Here is a 13,806-nt window from a genome sequence, read left to right on the forward strand (position 1 = left end):
ATTAGTGGGCATGTATGCTAAGCTACCAGCTACAGTCACACCTCTGTGTCCTGGAAGTGAGCAGCACGCAGCAGATATTTTGACCTGTCATAGTGACAATAGGGGTAGGGGGGGGGGGGCAAGTTTGTCTGGCACCACGGTTTCATGTCTGCACAGCAAAACGCATCCTCTCCTTGCAGAGATGGGTATCAAATATATATAGCCTCCGGCCAAGGGGAGTCCATGTTTTTGCCAGCCTTGTTTCGCCATGAGCTTTTAACCCTTCAGGGCGACCTTATTATTACCTTGCTCATTTACATTTCCATGCATGTCTAGGAGCTGTCAAAAAAAATGTGGATTTAAGGGACACACAAGCATCAACTTTTTGATGTTGTAGAAGTGAGCTTGCGACGAAAAAGCAGCGGTGGGCAAGTTTAGTTTAAACTTTGTTGGGATGTGCAGGAGGGTGAAGAGGATGCGTAGTGGGAGAACATGAGCATATAAACAAAACACAAACAACACATACATCTTTTGCATTTTGTTGTAAACTGAAGAGGAGTTTTCTGTTTTCAAAGCGCGCTCTCGCCTCCCTCACCCACCCCCCACCCCCCCCCCAGCCTCTCTTGTAGCAAATATGGCACCTATAACAACATATAGCTGCACAGACTGCGGGTGTATAGCGGTTTAAAGGTGGTGAAACATGTGTCTATTTTTTTTTTTGGGAGAAAAGGAAATCTGGACTAGTAAGTATGTTTCTATTTTGTATGCGCGCGCCCGAGCTCGCTGGTTCTCTACTGTACCGTACTGGACCTGGAGAAGCACTGATATGGGGCACAAACTGCGGGATCCGATGCTCCTTCTAACATGCCCCCTTTCTCCCAACATTTCACTGCTAGTAAGTGTGTTTTTATTTGGTGTGCGCGCTCCCGACTTGTCCAGCAGTTTTTCTTTACTGTACCTGGCGCGGCTGGTGTTGCAGTTTCCCGAGGCGCCGCCGGCGAGTTTATGTCGCTTGCGTTCTCGTCTAGGTCTCCGTCGTCGTCTTCTTCATCAAAATCTCCTCCCTCAGAATTAACCACCATGCCCTCGTCTTCCTCACAGGACCGGAGAGGAGAGGACATTATATTCCTGTCATTGGATCCGTCCTTGTATTCAAAAAAGCGTATTCTTGCCCCGAATGTGTGATATTTATTTAATATTCAAATCGGCACAGAAAAAAGTGGGGGGCGTTTTGAAATATTTTACACCAGGCAGAGCAACAAAGATGGCCGCCCTCTTATATTTATTTTTTAACAACCCCCCCAATAAGAAAAAATCCCCTTACATAAAAAATGGCTGACTATATTATTTCAGAACGCACCCCCCTCCTCCTTTCTCTATCTCTCTTCCTCTCTCTTTCTCCCTCTGCGCGCCCCCTCCCTCCTTAAAAACGTACACATTGTTACAAGAGAAAGGGGTGTGTGACTGCATGTAAGTTACATTGTTACTTGTTTGTTTCTTTTCTGTCTGCCCCCCCTTCCTCTTTTCTCCCTCTCCCTCCAAGAAGTCCGGATCAGTCACGAATCCGACAGACTTGTGTCACTGTCACTTGCAAGATCACACGCAACAACTCTCTCTTTCTGCATTGCAGAGCCCGACACAAATCTATCAAATATGGCCACCTTATATTCTCCGGAGCCCCCACCGTTGTATAAAAATTATTTTGGAGCAGCAGTGTGTGTGTGTGTGTGTGTGTGTGTAAATGCTGGGGAGGGATTGAGAGAGGGGGGTTGGGAAAATCTGCCGCAGCCATGCCCAGACTTACATCAGATTGTATTGCTTAAAAATTAACTACTTGTGGTGGGGATGGAAACAGTTCACAATATGCAAACTATACCCCCCTCCCCACCCCCCCCCTTTATAACCCATCATATTAAACAGCTCGAAGCACAGAATCCATCTCTGGTACAGAGGTTTGAAACAAACAAGAGATTTTGTGAACTCTTACTGTAAGAAGCAGCAGAGTAGACTGGATGGCAGTAAGGCCATGGGAATCCCTCAACCCCAGTCAGCCCTCAGTGGCTGCTTAGGGCACTTTTGTTTTGACAAAAGACATTTTGATTCGCCTTTTACATTCAAACCTCACAACTAAATCAGGGTCAGACAGGAGAAAGTGTGGCAGATAAAATATTTAAAAAAGGAAAATATATGTAAAACAACGCATGTCGTTGATTTCCATCGCATTCAACTAATTTAATTGCAATTAGTCTCTTAAAAAATGACTGAATTCATTCCCTCAATGCAGCAAAGGCTCATGTATAAGTAGGAAGAGGCCTTAAATCAAATGAATCGCATAATTACATCAGCATCTTTGGACATTTTCACAGTTTATTCTTAACCTTGGATAAAAAATGTCTTAAGCAAACGTCTACTTATGAGGCGTTTGTGGAGCGTTGGGTTGCATACAGCAGCTTTTGAAAGCACAGAAGAAGATGTGGTTGAAACCTCAGGAAAAACCTTGAGGGAACCTTGGTTTAAGGTTTCTATCATTTATATTGTGGAATAGGCGTTTTGACATGTCACAGTAGGGTATAAATAATACAATTAATAACTGATGGGTCAATTTCATTAAAGCTGCTTCAGTTTCAGGGTCATGGCGTTGTGCACGCTGGCTCACCGTCAGATTGTTATGGGACACTCGTTAATGATATTAGTAACACCTGTGCTGTGAAAATGTAAAAAAGGTGTCTCCTCCGGCAAGTTAATTCTCCAAATGTTTGATTTAAATTCACACATTTACAGAATTTACTCATATTACATAAAGTATTTTTCATTCCCTAACAAAGTTTAGAATCCTACGCTACTAAATGAAAGCATGTTTTACTGTAATATGTACATGTGCAGGCCTAAACTACATTTTATATGCATCAATCAGTTAATTGGACACAGCTGGTCATCAACCCTTAACGAGCCTCCGATTGTTATGTGTCTTAACCTTTAAGATATTTATGCAATTAAAATGCTATTGCAACAAACAGCAGCCACAACTTTGTGAAGCATCCTATTCGTGTTGTTTTTCTGTGTGCTCTGCCGGCTGTGGCTTTTAACACCAATAACTGGATATCATGTAAACAAGCATTTTAATTACGCCTCGTCTGCTGTGCACGCTCCTCTCTCCGCTGCAACAGGTGCCTGTACCGCTCCGGCTCGACATCCCCGCGCCCACAAAACGACAAGAGAGGAATTTGTTAAGAGTCTGATCCAACAGCTACATCTGCCAAGTGAGACACGGCGCAATGCAAGACACACGAAGGGGAGGAGGTGTGTATATCCGAGTGTGTGACTGGAGCTCCCCCCCAGGAAGATTCACTGAGCTGTCATCAGATATGTGTGTGTTCTTCTGTGGATTTTATGGGTGTAGTTTATATACCCTCACCTCCAGCATCCATACGAGTGTGAGGTATTTGTAGCCCTGAAAAAAAAAAAGAGGGTGAAACTACCCAGGACTCTCTCATACGCTGCAGGCCCTGACACACTGCACTACTGTGCTGTGGCTCCCCCGCCCTCTTTCCTCTCACCTCCCCTCCCCTCCAACACCCCCTGTGTCCGTTTGGCAGGGAGACATGTCGAGGATGAGGAGAAAAAGCGCCTCCCCTGGGAGCTGCACTGTAGCTAACCCAGATTTTATGCAGTGTGACACACAGAGGAAGACACTGGCTCCCGTGCTCCATTCAGAGCTGAGCTGTGAACCGAGGCGACCCGGGGAGCAGATAATGCTCATGTAGCGGGGGCTAGTGAGAGAACGTTAGCTTTACATGTCCCAACAAAGTGTTTTAAGTCAAAGTATGACATATTCTCTTTGTGTGTAGTCTTGCATGAGCAAGTTAATAAGTTCCAATTATGGCTTCTTCTGCCCTTTGAAGTTTCATCAGTGTTTAATTTGCTTTAGCGTCTTTTCTTCTGGTTCTTGCGAAGTCTCAACCCTCATATCCGCTCATATTGCATCACTAAACTGTACAGGTGGAGAAGAGTTCCATGTGAACAGCAGTTACACACGGGTCAGTCGGTCCTAAGAGGCTGAGATGACAGAGACGTATGTGTGAAATTGTCATAATTAGCATATTCATTATTGTGTTATGGCAAAAGAATGTGTTTCATGAGGTCACAGTGACCTTGACCTTCGACTACCACATTTCAGTTCATCCTTGAGTCCATGTGGACGTGTGTGCCAAATGTGAGGAACATCACTCAAGGCATTTACTGACCTCTGACCCCCCCCCAATAATCAATAAATTCATCCTTGAGTTCAAGCGTTTGTCCCAAAATCTGAAGAAAATCCCTCAAGCAGTTGAACAGATGAAAACATAAGTTTTAAGATAAAAGGTCGTGAAATGATTAACAGGAAACGAAACAAATTAAAAACGTATTATAAAGATTTGACCGTAACTCACTTTGGTTGAGCTGGTAATTAAAAGCAGACATGTACCTGTGACAAGGGGTCACAGGTAGACGTAGCTTCATCTTAAAGTTTTTAAACTACTGCCTTCTTAGTGAGTCAACAACAAGAAAAAAAGGATGTAGTCCAGCATATGCTACTCACCTCCAGCTGTGACATTGTGCTGTCAAGGTGTTGATTAATATCTAAAGCAGTCCTCCCTCCACGGGCTCTCCAACGCCTTTTGCCAATTCAGTGCGAGTCTTATTATCATATCTTGTTTGGTTTTAACTCGTCTTATCTTTACTTTTATTGCCCTGGAATGATAGCATATATGGTCTGTGTGATTGCTCAACACTTTAGTTTCTGCATTAAAATGTCAGTAAAACAAGAAGTATGCTGATTAAAAGGCTCCGGGATGATGAAGGGAAATTCAATGTGGTGTTCCATTCGGGCCAAAATGATGTCACACTGTCTATGTTGACTTTACATATGACAAAACATTTGTCTGTCTATTCAACTTTAAGCTGTAATTCAGTTGTGACAAAGCTATTTTTAATATTCGATTGTCTAGATCGATTTCTCACCTGACAAAACCTTTGTCTGTGTCAACTTCTGTCGTCGTGTTGCACTCCCTGGGGTTTGACTGTTTTGTTTTGCATGTCATCTGATGTGACGTTCTCCCTGTCGCTTGACTGTGTTATGAATGTCCTTTATTGCACTTTCCGTGCAATTCAACAACCAGAAGGCTATCTTTGTTAAAGCTTCCATATACAGCATTCAGAACATTAATATAGCAGCAACAAAAACTATTTTCTATGTAAATATATAATGGAGAAATGTCATCCTGAGCAGAGAATAGGTCACACTCACTCTTTCTTTAATTAATTAATATTAATAAAACATGTAGTTAGCTAAAAAGACTAAAAACAAGTCATAGAAACTTGAAAGTACATTTAAACCACAAGGAGTGCAACAAGACGTCAGAAGTACAGTTTAAAGTTGAATATAAAAGCAAGCATGTGACTGTAATTTTGGCATAAATAGAACCCCATACATTATCCTTAAAACATTACACAGTCTTACTTTAACATATTACACTCACTCTGTAATTCCAGAGTATCTTTTAAAAACGTTAATTTAAATACACACAAAATCGGCTAATTTATGCTAAAGGTCAGCTGTGGAAATGTATTGTTGTAGTTTGTTTGTTGCCTAAATGTTCATGTTAAACCTTAATGTTTAATTATATTATGCTCCATCACTTGGTGGTGTCGTCCCCTTTAAAAATAACACCGGATATACAGTTTCCGGTTTAACTGGTCCGTCAGTCAAATTGATCCGTAAGCAAATGTAAAGAAGAAGGGGTTATGGCAACAATGATTGAGGAAAATGGTCCTTCGACTCATGTATGTGTTTTTCTCTTTATTTTGTTTAGTATTTGACGTGATTGTCCACGTTTGGAGTGTCATAACTGAGAGAAAACGGGTTTCTTGAAACATATTCAATCATTATCAAGGCTTCAATTGTAGCTAACGTTAGCCGGTGGCTAACGAATTAGCTGGTATAACTGTCACCTGTTTAAACTATGTAACGGTCACGTTAGCCTATATTGACCAGATTACATTTGGATACATAACGCTAACTTTATCATCTATAATGTCGATCTATATTGGCAAAATATGCATGCCGTTTCCTAAATGCATTTATTAGTAAAGCTCCAGTATGTTTTACTAGATTAAAGAATAATCACATGCATGTTTGTTTATCAGCTAACTAATCAATGCATTGACTGATTGTTCTTAAATTAAATTCAGGGTTAGTTTGTCTCTTACCTTTCTGCTCACACGCAGGAGCAGTCTGAAGTGTCCCCGTCGTCCCAGGCCCGGCAGAAACTAGAGGGGCTCCTTAACAAAAACATGAGGATCCGCATGACAGACGGACGGACTCTGGTGGGGCTCTTCCTCTGCACAGACCGAGACTGCAACGTGATCCTCGGATCAGCTCAGGAGTTCCTCAAATCCACAGGTAGGTGAAGACTGAAGAACACAATTATAATCCCAGGTGTGTTATCACCCTGACAGTCATGGAACATTTGGGTTCCATTACATTATTTCCCACAATTGTCTCTTTAAAATATGGAGATCTGAAAGAGATTCGCATTAAGAAACACCTTTTGATAATGAACCATGTGCATTTAAAAACATTTAAAATCCCTATTTGTCCTCAGACATATTCTCCCAGGGTGAACCCCGCGTCCTGGGCCTGGCCATGATCCCCGGTCACCACGTGGTATCCATCGAGGTGGAGGCGGACAGTCTGGAAGACACGCAACGATTTGGAGCAAACCGTTGATGAAGCCTCTGATGACACTCAGTGCACAGCGTGACTGTCTCTAGGTGAGCCAGCTGAGCTCAAAGGAGGGTCGACGACATCTTCGTTGGAGGATTTTATCCCTTTAACAGATACAGACACAGAACTCTGGATTCAGCTCTTCCCTCTATGCTTGCAGTGACGGCACAACACAGCCTGTGTGGGTAAACAGCAGCTACCTGGATGTGTGTGGACAAAGTGTTTGTGTATAGTTACCGTGTTGGTTTCATTATGTTTTGAAGAATACATTGCTGTATTTAAAGACTTTGTGTTTAATTATCATCAACAGAAATGGATAGAAAGTTCATTTTATTGGAAATGTGACGATATGTAATAGCAAAAACTAAAAACTGTCTTCATTCATAAAAAAAGATCATGAATCATACAGACTCAATTGATTCAAAAAGATAAATGAGTTCAGTAGATTCTTTCATGGCCAAAACTGCATCAATGTCATTTATTACATATTTGCATTGGGGCTGCTTATTACCAAATGTGTTGATAAAGACAAACCACTAACCAGCTTGTAGCTGCAGGGGGCGCTGTTCTGTCGCGCTCTGTGTGCATCATGAAATTAGGACAAAAACTAGATTTCTTTTCAATATTTTTAATACGCTTGAGTCAGCTGATTCAGTTTGGCAACAGTAAAATTGATGCCACTAACAGCAGAAAACCCCTAAAAAGAAAACCCAGAACAGAAACTGTCCCACTTCAGTCGATTTAAATACAAAGAGCCGGTCACATTTGGTTCAGTCGAGCGAGTACACAGGGTTAAAAGCCGTTGCAGTCGCTGTATCTTTAAGCTATTATTGACAAAATAACTAAGTCAAATCTTCAAAAGAATGTTTGTTTCAACCGTCTTCCCTGGCAGGAACGCCGGCGCCTCATTTACAAAGTTGCACTTTGATCTTTATCTGCAACGTAATTAAGTTTTCAAATTGTGTCTCAGCCGCATCCTCTAAATATACCGATTATGAATGACACACTAACTCCAACTAACATTTAAAATGTGCATTTTTGCTGGAAGACTCTTTTTTTTTAATAAATGTAGCTCTCAGATTTTATAAAAGAGGCATTGAACGGCCTGCAGTAACTTTTCAGGAGAGGAAAAGATGTGGAGTAGTTTTTCAAACTAAAAAAAAGGGTAAAAGTGCAAGTTTTCAAAGACGTGCTTTGAAACGAGTGGAAAAGGAACGAGCAGAATACTACTTGACTTCGTCATGAATTGCTACACCTTTGTCCAGGATATTGAGTTGAACATGTTAATATGCAAGCTTGAAGATACAATATTTCCACCCAAATACACAATTCACACATTCCAATTAGATAGCTGGTGAAAACGCAAAAGATAATTTAAAATAAAAATCACGGCTCTGCATTGATTTAAGATCCATAGGATTTCAAAACTTTTTAACACCCACACGTTTCCTTTAATAGTGCTCAAGTCTCCCCTACTCACCATTAATGTAAAAGCTCAACAAAATGCCTCCCGATGTATAAAAAAATCTTGGTTCTCTAGTACAGAGAAGATCTGACATGGTGACTGAGATCAGTTAACATGTAAGTCCTTTATAGAACACTGCGAGCGGAAATCAACACACTGACAGTCCCCCTATGTAATGTCCAAGCGGCTACTGCGTTGGGTTCAGAGAATGGCACAAAGTAAGTAGTGAATAAGAAAAAAGCAGACAACCCAAATGTCCCACATCCACTGCTTTACGGCCTTTCCATTCCTAAGGGCCTCGAGTGTCGACGTTCCGACAGCAGCCGGTGAGATCCTCCGTTAGTGGGTAAGTCCAGGTGTCACTGTACAGCTCGAGCCTCCGCTGCATTAAAAATCAATTGGTTCAAGTAACCGACGAAACTCGGCGTTCTGAGGAAGACACCGCCACCGTTCTTCCCAAAATGTCTCCAACTCCCCCCCGCCGTCCCCTCGTGTCCGTCAAGTCCTCCTCTCTCTAGTTGTGGTGGAACTTGAAGTGGAAGCTGCCGCCGGACTCAAAAGGGTTGAAGGGATGAGGCCAGCCCTGTCCTCCGCCTTGCTGGTTCTCCGGGTCCAGGGGATCCTCGCCTGCGTCGAACTTCTGCCTCATTTCTGGGAGAAGATGGGAACACGTTTAGGACAACGGAAGCAGAGGAACAGGATGATATACACCGTGCTAGAACAGTCACAGACCTGGGTCGGTGAGGACTTCTTTAGCCGACGCGATGTCGATAAACTTCTTTTCCGCTTCTTTCTTCTCCGTTTCTAACTGGAAGTTGTCGGGGTGCCACTGCAGCGCCAGCTTCCTGTACGCCTTGATGACCTCCTGCTTGTTTGCCGTCCTTGGAGGAAAAACAAAGTTTGTGAGAGTTAATTGGAGCGATCTGCTCGATATGACCTAGGAAGTAATAAGAGACTGGATGTGCTGGTTACCTGCCGACACCGAGGATCTTGTAGTAGTCCCTCTTACGAGAGATTTTGAGCAGTTTCTGCGCTCGATCCAGCCCTTCTTTGAGGTCGATGCGCTCGCCTTCGCTGTCAAACTCTTTCGCCTCGAGGTAGTCCTCCACCGCTGAAAACAAACGTATTAAAAGCGTGTTTGTCACCTTCTTTTATCAGAGCAGATTTACTTTTCATAAGACAATAAAATATTATTATGCTAAACTAGACACAAGAGCGTTCCTTTGGTCCCGTTACCTTTCTCGTACTCCTGGTTGAGGATGTAAGCTTCGGCGCGGTCTCGGAGGACGTTGGCGTTGCGGGGGTCTCTCTGGTGAGCCTCTGAACACACGTCTATGGCATCCAGAGCAAAGTTAATCTACAATTGGCCAGAGACAGAGAGAGAGAGAGATGAGTAAAACTGACCGAATGTCGCATCGTCTGCATCCTTTATCACAGAACTGGAGCTTTTAAATGTACAGACAAGAGTTTTCTCTCACCTTGACGAGGCAGAAGCAGATCTTCTCTTTGGCCAGGTTGGTGTAGTATGGGATATTGGGCTCCGACTTCATCACGGATTGATACTTATTAATTGCTTCCTGGTACCTAATTGTGGATAAAAGAGACAATTCTGTTAAGTTTAATTAATTAGGTCAGCTTCACATTGTTGCCTGCTTTCTAAATACTACTTTGCATGATCGCTGCATTACTCCCCGACTTTTTGTTATCCCCGACGAGATGTAAATAGAGCAGGGGTCCCATCTGTGACTTACCACCAGAGCTGATCCCTTCGTTGAGGCTGCACATGCATCTGATACTTTTATCTGACATTTTCTGTTTCACACAGACATATATATTTGAATCGCACATCCTGCAAACACATGTTAGATGTTCTAAGAGGGAAGGTGCACCAATCCTACGCAAGTACTGACCTGTCCTGCTGAATTAGCTCTTCTGCAGAGTCCAGCTGCTTGCTCAGCCTTTTCACCTGCTTGTAGTGGCTGAAACACTCTTTGTCATCCTGGTCCAGCTTCAGACACTCCCGGATGTGACTGCACAGAAGCAGAGGAGCGAGACAGACGACATGGTAAAACGAATGCTTCATTTTTGCACGACTCTGCCGACTAAATGTGTTTGTTCCGTCGACAAAGCTCACTTGAGTGACTCGTGGTGATCCCCGAGGCTGTAGTGCAGCATGCTGAGCTTCAGGAAGGCAGCGCGGTTGTCGTTGCGCAGCCTCGTGGTCGGCGTCAGATCCAGGATGGCTTTCTGTGGATCCCCCATTCGGATGTAACACTCCGCACGAAGCTCCCGCGACTCAGGATCCCAGTGAGAGATCTGAAGAAAGACGGTGTGCAAACTAATTCAGCTCAAAACAGCAATAATGATCAGACTTAATCCATGAGGAGAATTAAATCATTTGTGTCCACGCAATGGAGCGCCAGATGTGTCCGCTAAAAATATTTTGACACTTTACAAGAGATACGGGGGAAATTTGATGCAGATATTTGACATGGTAAATAATCCAACTAGCAACATGAGATAATAAACAGACGAAATGCATGCACACACACCTCAATGACTCTCTCCAGGACGGAGATGGTGGAGCTGTAGTCCCCTTGGTGGTACGCAGCATGGGCCTCCTCCTGCAGCTCCTCCAGCTCGTTTGCTTTCATCAGCTGGTCCTGAGCTTCTTCGTGGTCTGGGGAGCGCTGCAGCTACACAAGAAAAGAAGGTAAATTCCATCTTTAACCACATGCATGATTCTGACAAACTGTGGCTTCAGGTACAACACAAAAAGGATAGAGGCGGGGATTTAGGACTTAAACTCACCACTGCTTCAAAGTCCTCCCTCGCCTCCTGTGTGCTGCCCTGCTTTAACAGAATGTTCCCTCTTTGTAACCTGGCCTGAAAACACAGGAACATAAAAGAGATGGTAAGACAAGAGGAGGGCACGTAGGAGGAGCAAAAGAGACAGAAAGAAATATGATAAGCGCACAATACACATGCTTCTCTGGTTGTGATCAGGCGAACTTACAGCCAGGAAGTCAGGTTTGAGCTGGATGGCTTTGGTGAGGTCTGGCAGGGCAGATTTGGATTTTCCCATAGCCAGGAACACTGCAGCTCGCTTGTAGTAGGTCAGGTAGTTCTTAGAGTCTCCCTCTGTAAAATGCCAATTACACAAATGTTGTTAAAAGTACAAAAACAAACCTTTCTTGTCTGTAGTGTAGTGTAGTATGGAAGAGGACAGGCATTACTGGAGCAGAGGCAGACTGAAAATGTCAGCCAGTATAAACGTGTGTGTGTGTGTGTGTGTGTGTGTGTGTGTGTGTGTGTGTGTGTGTGTGTGTGTGTGTGTGTGTGTGCGTGTGTGTGTGTGTGTGTGTGTGTAACCTTACCCACAGCAGAGTGGTAGTGGGACAAGGCTTCAGCCAGCTGACCAGCAGCCAAAAGTTTGCGGCCCATCTCCAAGTGGTGCTCGATCTCGACATGCGTCGCCCCTAAGACACCTGTAACATAAGACAGCGCTTGAGCCTCGCTAGAAATATATCACTGAGGCAAAGTTTTACCAGCGGGACCCCCACCCATCATAAGAACGACAAAACTGTGGTGAGAACACACATAAAAGAAAGCATCGGATTACATACATTACAGTGATTTATATTCCTACTAACAGCTCATTTGTCAGTGACTAAATCTAAATATTTTCAAGCAAATCAGAAGCGTAGATTAGATTTCAGACCAGCTTGACAAGTATTCAAAGCATACTTTGTTTAAAGTATCCAACCTGCCACACCTGAATCATCACACGAACGGGAGAGGAGCGGTGCTTTAAGTCAATATTGAACTTGTATATCATTTTAGGATCAGTGTGATGCATTATCTAGATTTGTGCAGTATTTAACTTGCTAGATTAGCACACAGTTTGTCAAAAACATTTATTTTTTATTATGTCCTAAATCACAATATAACATGGATTTAGATTTTGGTAGAATGATGTTTCAATTGAAAAGAAATTCTACATTTTGAAGTAATTTAAGAAGAAAAATGGCAAATATTTTCCTGCTCTCCTTATTTTATATTATTGAAACTTTTAATAACTTTGGGTATTGTATTTAGTGTGTAACAGGTAGACTTATATATATTTTTCCTTTACACATAATAATTTTATTTATATAGCACTTTTCAAAACAAAGTGCTTTAAATTACAACATTTAATTGATAGTCAAACAATACAACAACTATTTTAAGTCTAAAATGTATACATATGATAAAAAAAAATAAAAGAACAATGTAAAATAATTAATCAAATAAAAGATAAGAGAATACCTTTGAATATTAAGAAGTGACTTCACAGGTAAAAGTGAATTCAGGACACACACATTGTAATAATATGTTTTTAAGAGGGATCTTTGGAGGTGTGCTGACAGGAAAGAGGATCCCAAGCAGAGCCGGTTAGTTCCTGGCGACGCCTCAGATACTCTTTAACACTTTGTAAACCTGTAACATTTAGCTTTTACAGTTTAAGTAATGTTCATATCGAGTAATAGTTAAGCAATCACTGTTATTCTGAGCAGGTCTTGGACGTAGGGGCGGTACCTACAGTAGGTAAGCTAACATTTAGTGACAGTTTGGGACACTTTAACGGCTACAAAGAAGCTCGTGACGTGCACAAACGTCTGTACTTCTGTTTATTAAGGCTTTTAATACATTGCTAGTGACTGTGAAGTCAGCCTTACCGTCCAGCTGGATGTCCAGGATGACACACAGCAGCGACAAGGAGCACAGGACCCCGCTGAGTCCAGTCCGCCGACACGACTCCATCACCGGATAGATTCACTTCTTCACACCGGAACCAGCTAAATTCACGCCTCTGTTTTCACGTGGAGGGAAAATACCTGTTTGTTTCATTGAAACGGTAATAATTGTTTAATTAAATCTCCATCTTTCCCCTCTGCCAGACCGCAGGAACAGCTACGACGGTGTATTTACGGTCCCGGTGTGACAGTAATCCGTGTAGAAATAAGGCACGCAGCTGAAAGGTTCCCCCTAAAAATGTTAACGCTTTAACAGCGGTTCCCCAACTTGACAGGGACTCAATGGACTTTAGTTGAACCTAAAACATATCCACGTAACATGATGATGGAGAAGCTGAACAGCTGACAGCCTGTACACTTTGTACACGGAACATTTCTGCCTCTTGTATCGTCGTCCCCTCCCTTTCTTGTCCGTGGTTGGTCCACGCGCCGCACTTCCGTGTTCGTCTGGAAACGTGGGCTGCTCTGATTGGACAGACTATTTTAACCCTGACGGTACTCCCATTGCCCTGCATGGGCCAAGACAGGCGGCGTGTGCTGTAACCAAGCGTCGGTTTAGTGTCAATAACAGTGGGTCAGGGAGAACAAGACATCGAAAGTTAACTTAAATTACACAATAAGACTCTCACATGTTACTTTATATTGAAAAACACTTTATACATTTAAGTTGTGGTCATTACTAGTTAATAATTGTGAGATAAAATGTAACTAAGCTGTCAAAATGTAGTGGAGTAGACCTATAAAGTAGCATAAAATGGAAATACCTGAAAATTGTACCTCAGTAGGTAACAGTACTTTAA

The 13,806-nt window shown here is 42.7% G+C and overlaps 3 protein-coding genes across 5 annotated transcripts in view; 1 reads left to right on the top strand and 2 right to left on the bottom strand.

The window, feature by feature from the left end:
• chd3 (chromodomain helicase DNA binding protein 3) overlaps positions 1 to 1,413 on the bottom strand; it is a 28,007-nt gene extending 26,594 nt beyond the window's left edge. Inside the window, 1 exon segment of the mRNA XM_029454800.1 lies at positions 938 to 1,413. Within this exon segment, the coding sequence (XP_029310660.1) occupies positions 938 to 1,100 (163 nt within the window). The 5' untranslated portion in view covers positions 1,101 to 1,413.
• A 4,246-nt stretch (positions 1,414 to 5,659) lies between these two features.
• Positions 5,660 to 7,149, top strand: naa38 (N-alpha-acetyltransferase 38, NatC auxiliary subunit). Of its 3 annotated transcripts, none has more exons than XM_029454797.1 (3): positions 5,660 to 5,802; positions 6,247 to 6,421; positions 6,624 to 7,149. In XM_029454797.1, exons 1-3 carry the CDS (start codon positions 5,764 to 5,766, stop codon positions 6,746 to 6,748), a joined length of 339 nt encoding a protein of 112 aa, XP_029310657.1. In that variant the 5' UTR covers positions 5,660 to 5,763; the 3' UTR covers positions 6,749 to 7,149. The 3 variants fall into 3 exon arrangements, with proteins under 3 accessions (XP_029310657.1, XP_029310658.1, XP_029310659.1); XM_029454798.1 differs by having other exon boundaries at positions 5,674 to 5,802; positions 6,250 to 6,421; XM_029454799.1 differs by having other exon boundaries at positions 5,701 to 5,802; positions 6,253 to 6,421.
• Positions 7,150 to 7,357: 208 nt separating this feature from the next.
• dnajc3b (DnaJ (Hsp40) homolog, subfamily C, member 3b) lies at positions 7,358 to 13,383 on the bottom strand. The gene is made up of 12 exons (XM_029454796.1): positions 12,929 to 13,383; positions 11,588 to 11,698; positions 11,227 to 11,351; positions 11,022 to 11,096; positions 10,763 to 10,906; positions 10,345 to 10,526; positions 10,121 to 10,240; positions 9,689 to 9,794; positions 9,447 to 9,567; positions 9,183 to 9,321; positions 8,943 to 9,091; positions 7,358 to 8,861 (listed from the first exon to the last, which is right to left on the bottom strand). Exons 1-12 carry the CDS (start codon positions 13,011 to 13,013, stop codon positions 8,725 to 8,727), a joined length of 1,494 nt encoding a protein of 497 aa, XP_029310656.1. The 5' UTR covers positions 13,014 to 13,383; the 3' UTR covers positions 7,358 to 8,724.
• Positions 13,384 to 13,806: the final 423 nt, after the last annotated feature.

Source organism: Cottoperca gobio, chromosome 18 (assembly GCF_900634415.1).
Source record: "Cottoperca gobio chromosome 18, fCotGob3.1, whole genome shotgun sequence".
In the NCBI taxonomy this organism is placed as follows: Eukaryota; Metazoa; Chordata; class Actinopteri; order Perciformes; family Bovichtidae; genus Cottoperca; species Cottoperca gobio.